This window comes from Chrysochloris asiatica, unplaced genomic scaffold, assembly GCF_000296735.1.
Source record: "Chrysochloris asiatica unplaced genomic scaffold, ChrAsi1.0 scaffold00056, whole genome shotgun sequence".
Lineage (NCBI taxonomy): Eukaryota > Metazoa > Chordata > Mammalia > Afrosoricida > Chrysochloridae > Chrysochloris > Chrysochloris asiatica.
The window spans coordinates 3479322-3497883 of NW_006408574.1; the positions used below are offsets into that span (position 1 = coordinate 3479322).

Consider the following 18562-nt stretch of genomic DNA (forward strand, 5'->3'; position numbering starts at 1 on the left):
GGCACCATGGAGGAGGTGGTCTCCGAGCTGGGACCTGCGGAGGTCAGGGGAGGCACCATGGAGGAGGTGGTCTCCGAGCTGGGATCTGAAGAAGAGCTGGATGCTAAAGGCCACATACATGAACACCCCATTCATTTGTTCTCATTCTGACAGTACTTCACACACCCCCACTGAGCAAGATCCCACACTCAGGCCAACAGCTCTTCTCTCCTTCTTGACTGTACTGCTCTAGGCTTGACTCCCAGATCTTTAAACTAACCTCCATATGGCAGTTTCCAGATATACTTTACCACCTTTCCGTCAGTTCCTAGTGCCACCCACAACCACCACATCACACTGACAGTCACTAATGGGTCTGACATCTGCAAATGCCGAATTCTTTTCCATACTCTGCCACTGCATCCCTCATCCTGCAAACGTTCCATTGTCTGTTTTGAACCCAAGTGCAGAAATTCACATTTATCCTTATTAAATTTCATCTGTTTGGTTCCAAAACATAGTCACAACCTGAAATATCTTTCTGTGTCTCTGTCAACCAATATATTAACTTGGCATCATCTGCAAATGTAACAGATCTGGCTCCCAGGCCTTCCCCCAATTCAATAACCATCAAAATGATTGTTGGCTTTATGCAGGACACACACATTCCTGCAGGGATGGAAGACGGCAGGAGAGAGGTAGGTGAAGGACACAGAGGGTACGGTTTGTTTTAGAAGCCAGAGCTGCTCCACATGCTGTATTCCATCACTTTCCATTTTGATTGAAATGTGTTTTGCTATATGCCCATCCATCCACCCATCTATCCATAGATGCATCCATCCACCCATCCACACATCCATGCATCAACTCACCCACATATTCTTTTATTATCTATACATCATCTGTCTATAAATACAGAACACTTTCCTCCTCCCCACATCTATCCATCCATCCATCCATCCATCCATCCATCCATTCATCCATCATCTTTCCATCCACTCACCCACCCACTAATCCATTCATTGATCCATCCATCCTTTCATCTACCCACCTCACCTATCCATCTACCCATCCATTCATTAATCTACCCACCCACTCATCCATCAACCCACCCATCCATCTATCCATCCAACCACCCATTCACTCATCTATCCATCCAACCACCCATTCACTCATCTGCCCATCCATCCATCCATCTACTTGTCCATCCACTCATCCATTCACCCATCCATCCATCATCTTTCTACCCATTCACCCACCCACCTACTCATCCATCCATCCAACTTCCCATCAATCTACTCATCCATCCATCCATGCATCACCTTTCCATCCATCCATCCATCCATCCATCCATCCATCCATCCATCCATCATCCATCATCTTTCCATTCACCTACCCACCCACCCAAGTGAAAAGTGTTTGGCAATGGTACTACACATAAGAAGGTTATGCAGCATAACTCAGGTGAAGGTCATGGGTGTGCCCCACATCTGGACTATCTCTACTGCAAACACCACTGGATCTGAGAGGGACTGCTGTGCCATGACAATGTGGCTAACTTGTGGGGGAAAAACCTATACTTCCCAGTTTCAAAAAAGGAATGTCCAACATGCTGTTCCTAGGAACGTTCAATGTAAGCAAGCCAGATACGACTGTGGAAAGAAGGCAGAAGCTGCACAGAGGAGGCTGTCTAGAGAGTGGAGCATCATCTCAGACCCTTGATCAAGGACCTTATGTGGACAAAAGCCAGACAAATCCTGATTCTGGAGAGTCTGAAAATTGGAAACCCTGGTAGACAGTTGAGGGGTAGGACTCTGACACAGGCAGTGAGAACCAACCAGGGGCAGAGAAGGCAGGGAAGGGTCACCTCAAGGACAGACACTCATGGCCTTGGAACCAGAAGGACTGGGGACATTGGGGTGGGGACCAAGGCAGAGGGAAATCCTTAGAGATGAGCTTGGCCTGCAGTTGGTTCTGTGGTCTGGAGGGGGAGCTGCCCACAGGGACAGTGGTCATGATTGGACAGATAGGAAGTGGGACACCATGAGGGGGAAGAACTTGAGTGTGAGGATGAGACGCATGGTCCCAGGGTCATACACCTGTTTACCTGGAATCAGGCCCCCAGATGTGTGGCCTTGGGCAGGTGGCTTTACCTCTGCTCTGTGAGTTCCCCATCTGTACGATGGAGCCAACCGTGTTGGTGCCCCAGGACCATAGGAAAGCATTCTAGAGCTGAAGGGGACGGTGATACTCACCCCCCTTTCCAAACCCAAGGGGATGAGCATGACTACATAAACACAGCCCCATATCTCTCTGGACCTTGGGTTTTCTGAACAACTTAGACCTCTGCACCTACCTGGTTCCCTGCTTCCTGAACTCAGCTCTTCAGGGTATTGGGGCAGGGAAAGAGTCCAAGACCCAGAGCAAATCCAAAACCTGCCACCAAGATGTGTCCACTCCTGTCACACCTGCCCTACACAGGAGTCAGATGGGGTCCCTCAAACAGAAGAGAAGTTATGGAGGAGAAGGGATCAGTCCAGGGCCAGCCCAGTCCACAGTCTCCAGAATCTGGGCCCCAGGCTCAAATTGTTCTTGATCCTTCGGCACTCTGAGTGGGTCTTCTCTAAGGGAAAGCAAAAGTCTTAGAAAATCCAGGTCAGGGCACACCTACCCTGAGGGCAACAGTGACCCCACACATGATCCTACTGCCCCTCAGAGCCCACGCTCTGGGGTCTCCACCTATACCCTGGCACAGAGGCCGCCTATGTAGGCAGCTCAGCTATGTCGACGGGAAACGCTGGGTCAGGGGATGGGAGATGGTGGGGCTCAGCAGAGGCCTCCATCTGGATTTGTGCGAGGTAACAAGAGAGAGGTTTGGGCTGCCTGGACACGGCGTCCACCTTGTGACCACAGTCCAGACAGAGTGGTCATCCCAGAGAGGTCATCCCAGACAAAGAGGTCATCCCAGACAGAGCGGTCATCCCAGACAGAGCCGTCATCCCAGACAAAGTGGTCATCCCTGACAAAATGGTCATCCCAGACAGAGTGGTCATCCCTGAGAGAGTGGTCATCCCTGACAGAATGGTCATCCCAGACAGAGCGGTCATCCCAGACTGAGCTGTCATCCCAGACAGAGTGGTCATCCACGATGGAAGGTCATCCCAGACAGAATGGTCATCTTAGATAGAGTGGTCATCCCTGACAGAGAGGTCATCCCTGACAGAGAGGTCATCCCTGATGGAAGGTCATCCCAGACAAAACGGTCATTCCAGACAGAACAGTCATCCCAGGAACAGCTCCTGAGCCTCATTCCTCCACACAGAGGGTGGTCTGCCACCTGCGTCTGTCCACATAGGGCAACGGAAGGGCAGCATGAGCACATTCCGGAACACTGCCCTGCTTCACCCTCAGCATTGTCCAAATGAAGGCACATGCAACCCACCTGGCTCCATCCTCCCCAGACCTCAAGGCTCGTTTCTGAATGCAGCGTCCTAATCCCCTAACTCCACGGGACTCGGGAAGACTGAGGGCAGCATCTGGGGGATTGTTGTTGTTGTTAAGTATGGAGTCGGTTCTGACTCATAATGACACTACACAGGGTTTCTGAGGCTGCAACTCTTAACGGGAGCAGAAAGCCTCATATTTCTTCTGCAGAACAGCTGGTAGTTTCAAACTGCTGACCTTGAGGTTCGCAGCCCGATTCGTAACCACTACGCTACCAGAGCTCCTTAGCATCTGGGGATGCTAGTATGGATATGCATGTTGCTTCTGACACCTCGCCAATGGCCCAGGGGGGCATCCCAGATGCCCCAACTCCGATGGTCAAGATCTGGGTCTGGATTGGGAAGCATGCCTCACCTGATGACCCACAGCATGGCCTGGTCACACCCTGGGCAGCAGCTCCTCAGAAACCCGGAGCTGTGACCCTCTGTATCAAACACGACTCTGCCTTGAAGAGCAACGGGAGACCCCACTGTCTGTTGGGACTGCAAGCTGAGGAGGAAGACAGGGGCTACAGAATTTGATTCATTTTACTTCAAAAGGCATCGGCTGACGTATTTAGTAAGGACAATAATTGTTAGTAGATGCTTGCTATAAACCATACACGTGTACACGCAAGTATGACTCGATTTCCACTCCTGCCTCACACACACACAAAATGAGGAAAGCACTATGGCTGTACCCATTTTACAGATGGGGAGACTGAGCCTCAGGTTGGGCAGCAGCTTGCCTAAGATTACGCAGCTACTCAGCGGGGCTGCTGGGATTTCCATCCAGCCCAGCTTCCCTACAACAAACGATTCTTAACATACTGCATTTCTGGAAAGGCGTTTTCCTGACCCAGTGGAAAATCAAGGAAGCTGTGTTTTAAGGTTCTAATTATTTTTCAGAAAGGAAAAGCATTTTCCTGAATCTTCCCAATAATCAACCACCCAGAGATATTAGGAATGAGAGAGTAGGCACAGCACTGTCATTGCTGTTGGTAAATGCCACTGAGTCGGTTCCAACTCATAATGACCCTGTATAGGGTTTCCAAAGGAGCTCTGGTAGCGTAGTGGTTACGAATCGGGCTGCGAACCTCAATGTCAGTAGTTTGAAACTCCCAGTTGTTCCTCAGAAGGAAGATGAGGCTTTCTACTCCGGTAAAGATTTACAGCCTCAGAAACCCTGTACTGGGTCGCTATGAGTCGGAAATGACTCCACAGCACATAACCAACCAAATAGGGTTTCCAAGGAGCAGCTGGTGGGTTTGAACTGCTGACCTTGTGGTTAGCATATAGTGCTGATGCTACAGAGCCACACCAGGGGTCCATAGAGAAGTCACTGCACCCTAAGTTAACCCCAGTCCTCAGTGCCGCTGCCCAGCCTCAGCTCACCATCCCACCTCCAGACCAGAACCTCCACCAACAGACATGATCAGCAGCGGTCACTAAGATCGCCGCACAAGTGGCCAAGCAGGTACCAAAGCCAAGAGCTTTACACCTGGGCCCAGGTAAACCCCCACAACCCTGGAGGGGCCATCACTCTGACCCTCCTTCTACAAATGAACACCCAGACACTCACCAACACCACCTGCTTTACCCAGATTCAGAGGCAGCTCCAGGGTTGGTCCTTGTCCTTCAACACCCGTCCCTCCCTCCCCAACAAGCCCCGCGGTGCCCTTGTCAAGGTAACCATTTGTCCCTTTCCTATGCCGGCCACATCTGGTATCAACAACAAGGGCAGCAAACAGTTAAAATCATGGACTGTGGGGGAAGGTTAGCATTGGACTGCTAACTGAAAGGTCAGTGGTTCAGACCCACCAGCTGCTCCATGGGAGACAGATGCAAGGCAGTCTACGTCCACAAAGAGTTTTAGGCCTGGAAACTTTCCAGGGCAGTTCTGCCCCGAGTCCACCTCTCCAGGTTTCTGAAGCCTCCGCCCTGTGTGGCTGACACCACACCTGAGAGCTCCTGCCCCACAAGTCAGCAGCAGCACCAGCTTTGGACACACGGAACCAGGGACCCAACTTCAGAGACAGGCTTCTCTGAAACAGTTCCTACGGGGCATCTAGGTCGAGGGGCCACAGTGGACAGCCCACTGCTTACCTCGAACACCTCCTCATCCAGAATCCTGGTACCGAAGACGATGATGCCATTGACGTCGATGATGGGGTGGTCACTCCGGTCCAGGAACTTGGTGGTTTTCTTTTTACAGTCCAGGACTAGGGTGATATTCTTCTTGTGGATGCTGAGAGCAATTCTGTGCCACCTGCAGAGAAAAAAGGTTGGCCATGCCGCTGAAGCAGGGTTTGGGTCCAAGGAGCTCCCATGCCCAGCTGCTAAAAAAAAAAAACAGGGAGTATTGGGATCCCCTACGTCCGGACAGATCAGCCTTCGGGTCAAGCAAGCAGGGGCACACATCCCTGAGCTGCTCAGGAGAAGACGGCTGAGGCACAGACATGGACTCAGACACTGGCCCTAGCTTGGACCCCTGGTATTGAAGATCAGCACAAGCCCATTCACAGCACCTGTCACTCCCTCAGAGGAAGGAGCAGGGTGATGGCTGTCCCATGGGTGCCGAGGTAGAAGTTGGAGGTTCGAGTCTACCCAGAGGTTCCTCAGAAAGAAGATAATCTACTTCTGTAAAGTCCGCTATTGAAAACCCAGTGGGGAGCAGTTCTCCTCTGACACACGCAAGGGCACCATCAGTCAAAGATTTCAGTTACTGTTCTCAGTGCATGAACTGGGTCACCAAGGACACACGCCAGCAAGGACTCTGTCTGGATGGAAAGAGGGTCAGTCTGGAATTTTACTTAACCAGGAACCCAGGAACGATGTCCTTCAACGGTCTCTACGAGCGGCCTCCCAGGAGACTCTGAGTGGGTGGTGTCCAGTGAGCCCCGACAGGAAGCCCGCAAGACTTGCCTTTCCCCTTTCCCGACTCAAATCCTTTACTCTCACATCCAATGCATCTGTGCCTTGAAGGCTGCCCTGCATCTTTCCTAGAACAAGCTGGCTACGACTTCGCCACTTCCTACATCCCTTCTGAAGCAAAGACGCCTTCCAGCACTTGATGCCCTTTAGGGTGTCCTAGTGGGTTAAGCACTGGGCTGCTAACAGTAAGGTCGGTGGTTCAAACCCAGCAGCCGGTTCTCAGGAAAAAGCTGAGGCTATCTGCTGCTGTACTATGTACAGCCTCGGAAACAGTGTGGAGGCGTCCAGCCTGTCAGAGCTGCTCAGACTGGAAATTGACCCTGGAGCAGTGGACTTGGTGTGGTTTTATACTGCGCTGTACAGAGGAAAAGGGAGCAGAGGGTCTCCCCAGAACTACAGAGGACAAACTGAGAGCAGCGTCCAGGACTAAGGCTCCAGTGTGGGGCTCTGCGCATGTGTTGCCACCTCTGGGGGGTCTCAGAGATTCCCACTGCCCATGGAGCTTCAATGCCCCACCGCGGCCGGCGGCTCCAGGTGCCAACTGTACCCACTTACTTGCCGTCTGACAGATTGATACCCCTGAAAAGTGGGTAGTCTTCTGGGCCTGGTTTTCCCATGTGGTCCTCATATAGGAAGACGGGGGAGCGTCCCATCTCCAGGCCGATCTGCTGAATGCCTTGCTCATTGTAGACAGACACCAGGAAGGCCTGGCTGCCCTTCTTGGCTTTCACAGTGGTTAGAATGGAGAAGTCCTCAGGGAACGCAGACGCTGGAACACAGAACACGGTCATAAGGCGATCAGCATGGGCCAGCTACGCCCAGCACACAGCTCTCTGCAGGCACACACTCGGGGCCATTCACTGCACATCTGCCCCTTGATCAAGCTGTTCCTGCAGCCCCTCCTAATTGCCTCATGTCTAGTAAAGGCTCAGTTCAACACAAACTCAGCCATAAAACCCTGTGATCCTTGCAGCTGCTCACCTCCACTCCCTCTGCCCAGTTCCCACATCTCACAGAATATATTTGTGCAGAAAATCCAGCTATGATCATGCTGTGGGCTGTTCCTGATGTGCTGTGTCCAACAGGAGGGGGTGGGGCAGGGAGAAGGGAACAAGAGGGCGCATGTGTGGGACCTAGTCTAGAGCTGCACTTTGTGACAGTCCCTGACCAACATGAGAAACAGAAGGAAGGACAGAGAGATTCTTTCAATGCTTCAATCAAATTGCGATTAGAAACCACCTGATACACTGATGAGAAGGAATGCATTGACAACACAGGTCAGGAGCCAGTAGAGGTCACCCGGAGGTGGGAAGTGTGTGACTGGGACCCCGACCTTCTCAGAACCACCCAGAAGGAGCTGGTTTCCAATTACGGATGGGGTCACGGGCCTGCCTCTCCCTCCAGCCCACCAGGAGCTGAGGCTCTGCCATGGGGCAGAATAAAATAAGCAAACCACTCTGGTCCTGGCCTTTTGCTGGAATCCTAATAAGGGTAAGCAGGTGAGCCAGACACCATAGCCCTGAAGCGTGGTGGAGTTGGGTCTCCTTGGTGGTGGTGGCTCCGAGAGCTGTCTGAGAGCGCCCTCTGCTGGTGGGACGGGGGCAGCCAGCAGCACGCTTCTGCTTCAGGTCTGGGGACAGGAGGCTATATTGGGGAGACAGGACCTCACAGGCCACCAGAGAGGGGAGAGGTCTGAAGGACAGGTAAAGAGGGGGACCGCAGCAGCTACAGATCTCCACCCCGCTTTGGGGCCCTAAGCCCTCCTTACAAGTGCCCTGTGGCTGAGAGCTGGGCACACGGGTCCCACTCCTGTGCCTTTGTCTCTGTCTACAGAGAAAGACTGCCCTGCATGCCACATCCTATCCCCTCAGAAATGGGGTGGGGATCGGCGATTAGGGGAGTGAGCTCAATTGTTCTTGGTGTCCCTCTGGGAACCAAGAGCTCTGTATCTTTCTTGTGCCCAACCATTTCAGAGGTGGTCTCAGTCATCAGCCCACCACCCCCACCTAAGATGCCATTTTTGTCTCAAACAAGGAATGACAGATGGGGGGAGGGAGGACCCCCACTCTCACCCCGTGTAAGACACTGCTTCTCCATTTTTAACATTATTATGGTAACATTTTCTCTCAGCTCAGATAGCCTGAGAGGAAACGTTATGTTTCATGTTCATCTGTCTCCCAGGAAGGTAATGATGGCTAGCCATCACTGTCCAGGTGGTCTATATCTGGGACTGGCACGTTTTGTAACTAACCACCTTGGAGTCTGGGAAAGACAGCCAGATGTTGTCAAAGCTTCCTAAAAAGCTGGGGGTGATTCCTTTCCCACAGAAGCCCAAAGGCACTAGAGCACTTGAGGTACATAGTAGGTGTTTAATAGATGCATTTGCAGTTGAAGGATCTCAGACCAAGCTGTGTAAGTAAGTGGCGCTGAGCACTGAGACTGTACATTTGTCCCTGCCCACTGTGTGCCAGGAAGCTGCCTGCTGGGCTCCAGGGGAACCAAGGACTGTCAGGCACTGACCCTGCCCCCAGGATGAGGCACTTGAGTGATGGAGACAAGGAAAGTTCATTGAATAGTTGTACATTGTGAGAGGGGGGCTGTGAGGGCAAAGGCTGCAGGAATGGTGGCGTGGGGGAGGTTAACCAGGGCCAGGTGGCCACGTGACCCTGGGAGGAGGTGGTGCCACAGCTAACATCTCGCGGTCCCAGCGCATCTGGGGTGAAGGGCCGGTCCTACAGAAAGGAGTCCCACATAGGAGTCCTGCCATACCCCCACCCCCAAAGGCAGCCTGGAGTTCAGGTCTGGTCTGAGGCTTAGTGCGGGGCAAGGCTGTGCAGACCCTCCTGCCCACTCCCTAGAAATGAGCAGACCAGACCCCGGGAATCATCAGGTATGTGATGGTCTTTGTCTACACCAACAACCACGTCACATGCCTTGTCCTGCGTGTTCCAAACATGTTCCAGTAGCAAGCCTGAGAGACCGTCTATGTTCCCCCATGGAAACAGAGACCGGACCACACCCCTGCCCAAACCATGGCAAGTGGCAGACCCACATGAAGGCTTGTTGTTGTTGTTAAGTAGAGTCAGTTCTGACTCACAGTGACCCTTTATAGGGTTTCCAAGAAGCAGCTGGTGGGTTTGAACCCCCGACTTTGCGGTTAGCTGTCCAGTGCTTATACACACCAGGATTCCTCCAAGAGATAAGATTCTCATTTCCGAGAACCTGTGGTTAGGGCAGGTCACAGACTCCTCACCACCAGGGCTCCGGGTCTTTTCCCAGACCCCTGCCTCATCCCTCTGGCTCAGAAATTCTTACGTGGGGTACACAGAGCGGGAAAACATGCAAATGATCCTATGGTGTTGTGGTTCATTGTAAGTCGGTTCTGACTCACAGCTATGCCATGCAATGGGCCAATCTCATAGATGTGTTTGTCCCAAAAGGTAGACAGGTAGACAGGTGTGCTTCCCAAAAGGTAGACAGGTAGACAGGTGTGCATCTGGTTGTGTCCCCTTGAGGACTGCAGTGTCCTGAGCTGGCCCATGGTCCTTCCAATCACCTCAGGCAAAAGCTGGACATTGATTCAAGAAGACTGGAGAAAAATTGAGTGATGGTGTTGAAGAGGAATATTGAAAGTCGCACGGACTGCTAGAAAACCCAACAGATATGTCTTGGGAAAAGTGTGACCAGAATGCTCCTGAGAAGCTAGGATGGGAATTGTTTCTCACATACTTGGACATGTAACCAGAAGGGACCATGTTCCTGGAGAAGGACATTATGCTTGGTAAATTAGAGGGTCAGTGAGAAAGAGGAAGACCCCCAAGGAGATGGACTGACACAGTAACTGCAACAACAGACTCAAACGGGAATGACCATGAGCTTGATGCAGGACCGGGCAGTGCATCTAACAACGATGACAGATGCATAGGAAAACAAAGTCCCTGTGATTCTGGGCGAGGGAAGGTCACCAGGTTCTCGGTATCTCATGAAGCTACAACAGGGACATCAACATTACTGGTGATCTAGACACCCAAAGGTGGGCTCTTTAAGAGGCCATGTGCTGGGAAGGATCCCTGACTGCCTTCTCTCCTCTCTGCAGGACTACAAGCAGGGACAGGGGTCTCTGAATCGTGTCCTCTCTCCAAAACGACCCTCCTGAGGAGATAAGTCAACTCCCTCTCAGGAACAAACTCTTCAGGGCACCATGAGTGAGAGGCCAAGAGGACAGTTGGAGGCAAGCCCACATCGTGTGTGGGAAGACTGGAGGAAGTAAAGAAGCGGTCACTGAAAGCGTGAACCCCTCCAGAACCCAGGGGGCCAACAAAAGAGGGTACCAAATCCAGGTCCACCATCAGGGTCACCTGCAGACTCCAGGGCACAGAAGGAGGCCCCCCTTCCAGACCCAGTCACCAGTGCCCAGGGGCGGGGGCGAGGTCAGCAGTCTCTAGCTTATTTACACATGTCCAGATAAAATCCAGGACTCACTGGCAGTGGGAGGGGAGGCACTGCCCAATGCCAGGTGGCAGGGACAACCTGGATGTCATCTGGGTGCTGGCTCTGTTCCCACTCTAAGTGTGTAATTAAAAGCAGGGATCTGGCACCTGGCAATTGATTCTCATGAAAACCTCCCGCTCGCTTGTTGGGAGTGGTTATGTTTGACCCCATGCGTCTCCTAATGCCGTTGCCCCCAACTAAGCCTCTGACCAGGGGCACTTCCTGTCCCATAACACTGCTGTCTCTCTTGGCCGGCTACCCAGGAACCATCAGAAGGTGGGGTCCTGGCTGCTCATCTACAGCCTGGAGGACACCTGCCCAGGAGAGCAGAGGGCGTACAGGGACAGCTGCTCAGGGTTGGTCTCCACCACAATGAGATCTAGTTGGGGCTCCCCGAGCCCATTTTCCCATCCCTGCACCCCATCTGGAGGCCGAAGCATCCGTGTGCATGCGTGTACTCACAGGGATAGAGCTGTCTGGTGGGCGCGCTGAGCTGGGCATCCTTGGTGACTCTGTAGGCAACGTCTGGACCTTTGGAAGATCGCCGTGTTGCACAGAAACCTGTTGTCTTTGTGATGCCATCAGGTAAGTTGTGGAAATCTAGAACCTTCAGAAGATCTGCTGGCTGAGCTGAAATGAGAGGTGGGAGGGGAGGGATTAGACACTGAGTGAGGAAAAGGGCATTCACAGTGCCCCCGTGAGAAAACGCCCATGGAGTTTTTGAAATTGGGGTCCCTTGGGTTTCAGAGGCTTAGGCAGTGGCACTTTCTGAAGAAACCCAATCTCAGACCCTCCACCTCGTGCTCATGTTTGCTGGCTATGAGCATCAGTGCCCAGGTCCACCCTGGTTGTTACAACCTCTGCGGGTCTGTAGTTCTGCCCTTCTTCTCCACCACTCACTTCTCCATCTGTGGGGACTCAAGTGTTGCTGGGATGCTGGAAGTTAGCCCACCATTATTTCAATTATTAGCAGGGTCACCCACTAGCATGCAGGTTTCAGCAGCGCTTCTGGACTAAGAGAGACCAGGAAGAAAAGCCTGGTGATCTTCTTCAGAACCCTGTGGCTCATAACAGTTCCCTGTCCAGTAGAGGTGAGTCTCCTGGGTTGGAAGGTACTCAGAATGTACAGTGACCACTCAGCTGACCAGTGATTGTGAGGATGGTGCAGGCCCCAGAAGTGTTTTGTCCTGACGTACAGGCAAGCCTTGCTTCCTTGTGCTTGGCTTGCCACACTGCAGATACAAGTGCAAGGAGTGTGGCAGCCTGGCACCAAGCAAGCCTGTTGGCACCATTTTCCAACAGAGTGTTCACTCTGTGCTTCTGTGTCCCATCGGATATTCTCACAATAGCTCAAAGTTTGTCATCACACTTACGCACACTTCCTAGATCATAGTCTGTTGTCGACATCACTTTCATCTGCACTGGGAATCGCACACTGTATGGGACTGGCTTTATTTGCACACTCCGTTTTATTGCAGGGGTCTGGAACCATATCCATAATACCTTTGAGGTCTGCATGGGCGTGGGGTGGCCAGGAATCGAGCTTTCAGCCACTGCCCAGGGTAGAGTTAAGTGTCATCCAGTCCACGGCTACAGCCATGTGGTCTCACTGAGGCAAAACAAAGCTACCGCTGTCCAGTGGGTTTCAACACACAGCGACCCTGTTGGGCAGAACAGAACTGCCTCATAGGGTCCCCATGGAAGCCAACCCTCACATCTCTCTCAAAGCAGCTGATGGATTCAAACCACCTATCTCTTGCTTAGCAGCCAAACGCTTAATGACTCCACCAAAACATGACCTCTGTTTTCTTAATGGCCGAGTTAATTCTGACTCCTTGAGACCCCATATGTTACTGAGTAGAATTCCTCCATGGGGCCTGCATGACTGTGACCTTAATGTAAGCAGATGGTCAGTCCCTTTCCATGGCGCCACCTGGTGGCTTCAGGCCAACAACCTTCAATCTAACCACTGAGCACAAACTGTTTACGCCACCCCCAAAGTCTGGAACCCCGCAAGGCTGACAGGGTCGCCTGAACATGGTTCTGTTAGGAAACCAGAGTGATCGATCGCAAGCAGACAGAGAATTCTGAAGGTGATTTGTGAAAGGGCAAAGCCCTTTGGGACTCCGTCCTGCATCACTGAAGAGGGCAAGGGACCCAGTGAAAATGCAGTTCTCCAATCACAGTTCGCAGCAAATACCCAGTTTCTACCCCCCCACCCATTCAAAAAAACAGACGCTTATATCATAAGAGAAGAATCTCTGGTAGCATAGTGATAGTGGTTAAGAGTTGGGCTGCTAACCTCAAGGTCAGCAATTCGAAACTACCAGTCATTCCATGGGAGAAAGATGAGGCTTTCTGCTCCCGTAAAGATTTACAGCCTCGGAAATCCTATATGAGGTCGCTATGAGTCGGAACCAACTCCATGGCACACAACCACGGCCACCATATTGCAAGAAAGAGACCTGTTGGTGATGTGGGCTAAGCAATGAGCTGCTAACCACAAGGTTGGCAATTCAAGCCTACCAGCCACTCTGAGTGAGAAAGATGAGGCTGTCTACTCCCATAAAGGTTGACAGACTTGCAAACCCTGGGGAGCATCTCTACTCCTTCCTACAGGGCCTCCGTGAGTCAGCATCAAAGGCAAACCAAAGACAAGACAGACGGAGGAACGGAGAGGCAGGTCCCTGCATCACCATGGAAGGCTCTACCCCTCAGTCAGGTTGTAGTCCTACCAGCCTCTTCCAAGCTGGGCAGCAGAACCAGAGGGCAGAGGATAGCTGACCCAAGGCAATGAAATCACCAGTGACCAGCTGCTGTCAAGCTGGCTTCATCTCATGGAGCCTCTATGTGTGTCAGATGAACTGTGCTCCACAGGGATTTCAGTGGCTGATTCTTCTCAAGCCAGGCCTTACTTCTGAGGTAACTTTAGGTGGACTTGAACCTCCAAAGTCTCAGTTAGCTGCTCAACATGTTAACCACTGGCATTACCCAAGAACTCAACTCAAAAGATGGCTTCCTCTGCCAATGGCTCCTGGACTGGCCATGGAGACCTAGCCCTCCAGCCTGTGTTGGTGGTAAGGTCTAGGATGCCCATGCCTGCTCTAAAAGAACCCAGCTTTGCATGAAAGTCCATCTCGTGCTACTACAAGCAAGAGGCCTTCACTGGAGTCCATGCAGTGTCAAACAGATGCAACAAGTGTACAGCTGGGGTAACTTCCTGACCTTTGAGTTTAGGGAGCCCAGAGACTAGCAGTGCCCACTACCTGGGTATGGGTGGGACTGGCGAGCAAGCAGGGTCATGAAAAATCTATCCTGGGACTTTTCCCTTTGGGCAGGAGGCATCCCATCAGTCTGTTATGAAGCTAAAGCTCTGCCACAATGTGGGTGTGGGCAGTGCCTTCTGAGGATGCAGAGACAGGTTCCTACACACTCTCTGAGCTCCTGGATCAAGCTGTGCCTGAAGTCCCTCCCCGCACAAATCCATCAACCCATCTTTATACATATGCCAATTTGAATTACGTTTCTGACAAGTATACTTGGGAGTCAGCACCAATTGCTGGGTGCACTAATAGGGTAAACACAGATGTGCCCCTTGGCTCTTGGGCCCTCCTAACTATTCAGTGTCAATACCAATAGGAACCCTGGTGGCACTGTAGGATAAGAATTAAACTGTTAACCACCAGGTCTGCAGTTCGAACCCACCAGCCCGCTCTGCTGGAAAAAGATGAGGCTGTCCCCATACAGATTTATAGCTTCCAAAACCCAGTGTTGTTGTTGTTGTTAAGTATCATCGAGTTGGTTCCAACTCATAGTGACCCTGTATAGGGTTTCCAAGGAGTAGCTGGTGGGTTTGAACCAACCTTGTGGTTTGCAGTCTAGTGTTGATCATACAGCACCACACCAGGAGTCACTGAAACCCTATATAGGGTTGCTGTGAGTCAGAACCAGCTTGATGGCAGTGAGTGAATGAATGAATGACTCGGGCCCCAGAACTCAGGGCTGGTTTCTTCTCGCACACCTAGGACTTGATGGAAGTGAATGAGTGAGTGAGTGAGTGAATGAAGCTTTGACTTGGGCCCCACAATTAGGGGCTGGTTTCTTCTCACATGCCTAGGTTTCTCAAGAGGAAACACCCACTTTAATAACAAGAGTAGGTGATGTGGGGTGAGAAAGGACCCCTCCGCCTGAGTCTGGAGAACCCCACAACCAATTGCGGCTCTGGGGCTTCAGTATCGTCATCAGTGAGGGTGGGCCCCGAAGGACCACAGCAGACCCACTCACTCAGTCATACTTCAGAAGAGGGCCAGCTCACAGGTGCCCAGCTCCCCTACCACCACCCTGAGGAGGGACACCCAGAAGACAGTGAGAGGCCAGGGCCAGGCAGTGAGTGCAGAGAATATGAGGATCTGGGAGGCGGAGACCCCAAGAAGGGAAGGAAGTCAGCAAGTCTCCTGTCTGCCACCAATGTGTCCGCCAGGCCACAGTCTCTGGGAGGGTGTCCTGTGGCCCTTCTCCAAACTTTCTGTGTTTCTCCTCCAGCAGCCTCATTTCTACAGCTGGTCCTGATGGGGGCAGGGAGCATGTGCTGCCCAGGAACCTTAATGGGGACAGGGCTCCCAGGATGCAGCTTGCTTCCCTCACTGACAGATCCCCCTCCTTTCATAGCCCCTCGGACCCGTCCACCAAAGGCAGCAGTACCTCAAGCACGTGTGCCCCCCCACCCCATGCTGATCTTAAAAAAGCCTGTCAACTAGACATTGGACACAGTGCCTGTTACAGGTGCCTGGCATGCTCCGTGGTGTGGCCCCAGACCAGACTCTGCCAGTAGGCACAGCCAGCCACATCAGTGCCAGCTCACCTGCTGGACGGGACGTGGAGCCGAGCCCTGGCACATCTCTGAGGCACCGTGCCAGGACCTGCAGGGACCAGGAAGAGACTGAGGGCCACTTGGAACTCTGGGATTCTCATCATAAGCAGCCAGGCCGCCTGGATGCTCTTCCCAGACCCACAAGCCTGCCACCTGTTTTCTGCATTGCTCCAGGGCAGAGTTGTTTCCCAGCAGTTCGCAGACATGTTTTTAGACCTGTTACAATGTTACAACAAGTGGAAGTGGTCACCCGCCCTTTCTGAGGCCCAGTGCCACCTCCAGCCGGCCAGGGCTTCCTGTGCCAAAGCTAGAAAACTGCTCAGAAGTTTGCAGCCGGTGTGGACAGGGCTTTCTGTGAGACAGACAGTAATTTCTGGACAAACCCAACACCTTGGTCTTTCTACCAGCACCAGCTCTGGGAACAAGTGGGTGGGGAGTTGGAACCCAGATGCCACCTACAGGAGAAGGTCTCCGCATCACCTTGTCTCCGTATCATGGGAGGAGACACCAGGAGAAAAGATACCGGGACTATAGAGCCACAAACACTGCCCTGCTCCTTCCTTCCCCTCATCGAGGCTGAGTTGGCACAGTGTTACCAGGGCTTCACCAACCAGCCAGGTGTCTGTGCTACTGAATGTGTCACCCTTCAGATGTGCTGATGTCCCCAAGAAGTCCACCTCCAGGAGCCTCTCCCTGACCTGGCTTGGCTGTTCCACCCTATGTGACGGGATTAAAGAAACCCAGTGGGTACGTGGTCCAGGCTCCTTCAGGTTCCAGCCCAGCGCAGTTCCACACTGCAGTGCAAAGAGCCCACACCACCACCACCACCCCCTCCAGATGCTCTTCTGGATGGTTCTGCATGCAAACCAGAGTCCGCCAGTCAGTAGGTAGGAGATACCTTCCCTCCAACCAAGGTTTGTGCTGGTGGTAGGGTCTAGGGGCACAAGCAGGGAGCCAATAGTGGTTCTGTAGGTGGGGTGGGCTGCCTTGAACATATGCGTCCCTAAAGCCTTTTGATCCTCAGCACACCAGTTCTTCCAAGGAATGTGTAAGCCCCTATTCCCTGTTACCAACGTCCTCTTCCTAGCAGCCAGCTCAATTTCCCGCTACATCCGAGCCTTGCCCTCCAGCCTCCTGCAGAAGCCATTCAGAGTCCCACTCCAGGTTCCCCCAGGTCAGGCCTCTAAGAAGAGTTTTGTGGCCATGACATCTTCAACACAGGTCAAGGAAGGCCCTGGCTACATCCCACAATTGGCCAGTTAAACACTGCCTCCATTCACTGCACTTCACCTGAAACACTTACCATTAAAGCATCAGCATCCTCAAGGCCCATCTTTCTGCTGAGGTAGCAGATGTCACATTTATTTGCAGACTCATAAGGGATGGGGCAAAGGAGAGGTCCATTTTAAAGAAGAAAAGAGGCAAATGTGGAAAGATTTAAAATATGTCCTAGGTGCCATGGACTGCACATGATAGCATGAAGACCCGGTATTAAAGAAATACAGATGTGAAAACATGGGTGCATAATACAGATGTGTAGGTGGATGAATAGATGGTGGTGGGTGGGTAGATGGGTAAATGGTTGACTGTATGGCTGGATGAATGAGTGGATATTTGGATGCATGTGTAGATGGCTGTATGGATGGATAAATGGATGAATGGATAGATGGATGGGTGGATGGCTAGATGGATGGGTGGGTGGATGTATGGATAGATAGATAGATAGATAGATAGATAGATAGATAGATAGATAGATAGATAGATAGATAGATAGATAGATGGAAGAATGGATGCATAGATACATGGATGAGTAGGTGGATAAATGGATAGATGGATGAATGAATGAATGAATGTACATATGGTGAAATGAATGGATGGATGGATAAACAACAGGATGGATGTATGGATAGGTGGGTGAGAGGTGGTAGATGATGGATTCATGCATGCATGGACAGCTAGATGGATGGATAAGCAAATGAGTAGGTGAATAGGGCAAATCAGGAGGTTGAGGTGCTAGAGACAAATTTCACAGCATGCCATCTAAGTAGCCAAATGTTTCAACAGCCAATGGCAATGCCTCAACTAACCACTTGGGGGTGACACACACACCCCTAAAAGGGGCTCCCACCACCATCTATTAAATCAGCTACCCCTTACTGCCCCAGAACTAAGGCCAGAATTTCTGAGTTCCCTGTCCACTCAGCTGGCCAGACCACAGGTACTGAAGCAGCCCAGACCACAGCACTTGTAACCCGGGATGACAGGACTCAACCCTAACTGCTGAACCTCAGACTACATGCACTCACCTCTCCACAGAACTTGAAGCACTTCATACCTCAGTGAGGGCCCTGCATAGCCCCCGCCACCCAGACTTGGTGCTCTAGCCCCCACAGTAGATGGAGAGCGGCAGCTGCTTCAGACAGGACAGACAGGTCTTTAAGTTGGTTCCCAGCACTCAGCTGGCACCTGGACACCCTCTGAGATGCTAAAAGCAGAAAGGTGACTGAGGCCAGAGCTCCCACCTGTGGGGGCTCAAGGGACAATCTCAGGCTCTGCAGCCCCTCCTTGGAAGTGAAACCCTTCCGGACAGACCCACCGGTCTCTGTACTTGCAAACAGTCTGAAAGCTGCATGATTTAAGGAAGAGGCAAGACTGGGAGTGTGTGTCTTAGAAATGGATTCCGGAATCCTGCAACCCCGTTTTGCCCTCTTCTGTAAGCCCCAGGAATGGAAATGCTCAGGGAGGCCCCAACCAAGCGCTGACATCAGCCCTCATCCCAGCTTCGGAGCACGTGGTGCATGGGGTG

At 52.1% G+C, this 18562-nt stretch overlaps 1 protein-coding gene across 2 annotated transcripts in view; it reads right to left on the bottom strand.

Annotated features, from left to right (window-relative positions):
- Positions 1 to 18562, bottom strand: part of COL5A1 (collagen, type V, alpha 1) — a 170618-nt gene that overhangs the window by 112394 nt on the left and 39662 nt on the right. For both annotated transcript variants that reach the window (XM_006863708.1, XM_006863709.1), the window contains exons 2-4: positions 11349 to 11516; positions 6951 to 7164; positions 5568 to 5730 (exon numbers count right to left, since the gene is read on the bottom strand). In XM_006863708.1, coding sequence (XP_006863770.1) covers positions 5568 to 5730; positions 6951 to 7164; positions 11349 to 11516 — 545 coding nt within the window. The remainder of the gene's footprint in view (positions 1 to 5567; positions 5731 to 6950; positions 7165 to 11348; positions 11517 to 18562) is intronic.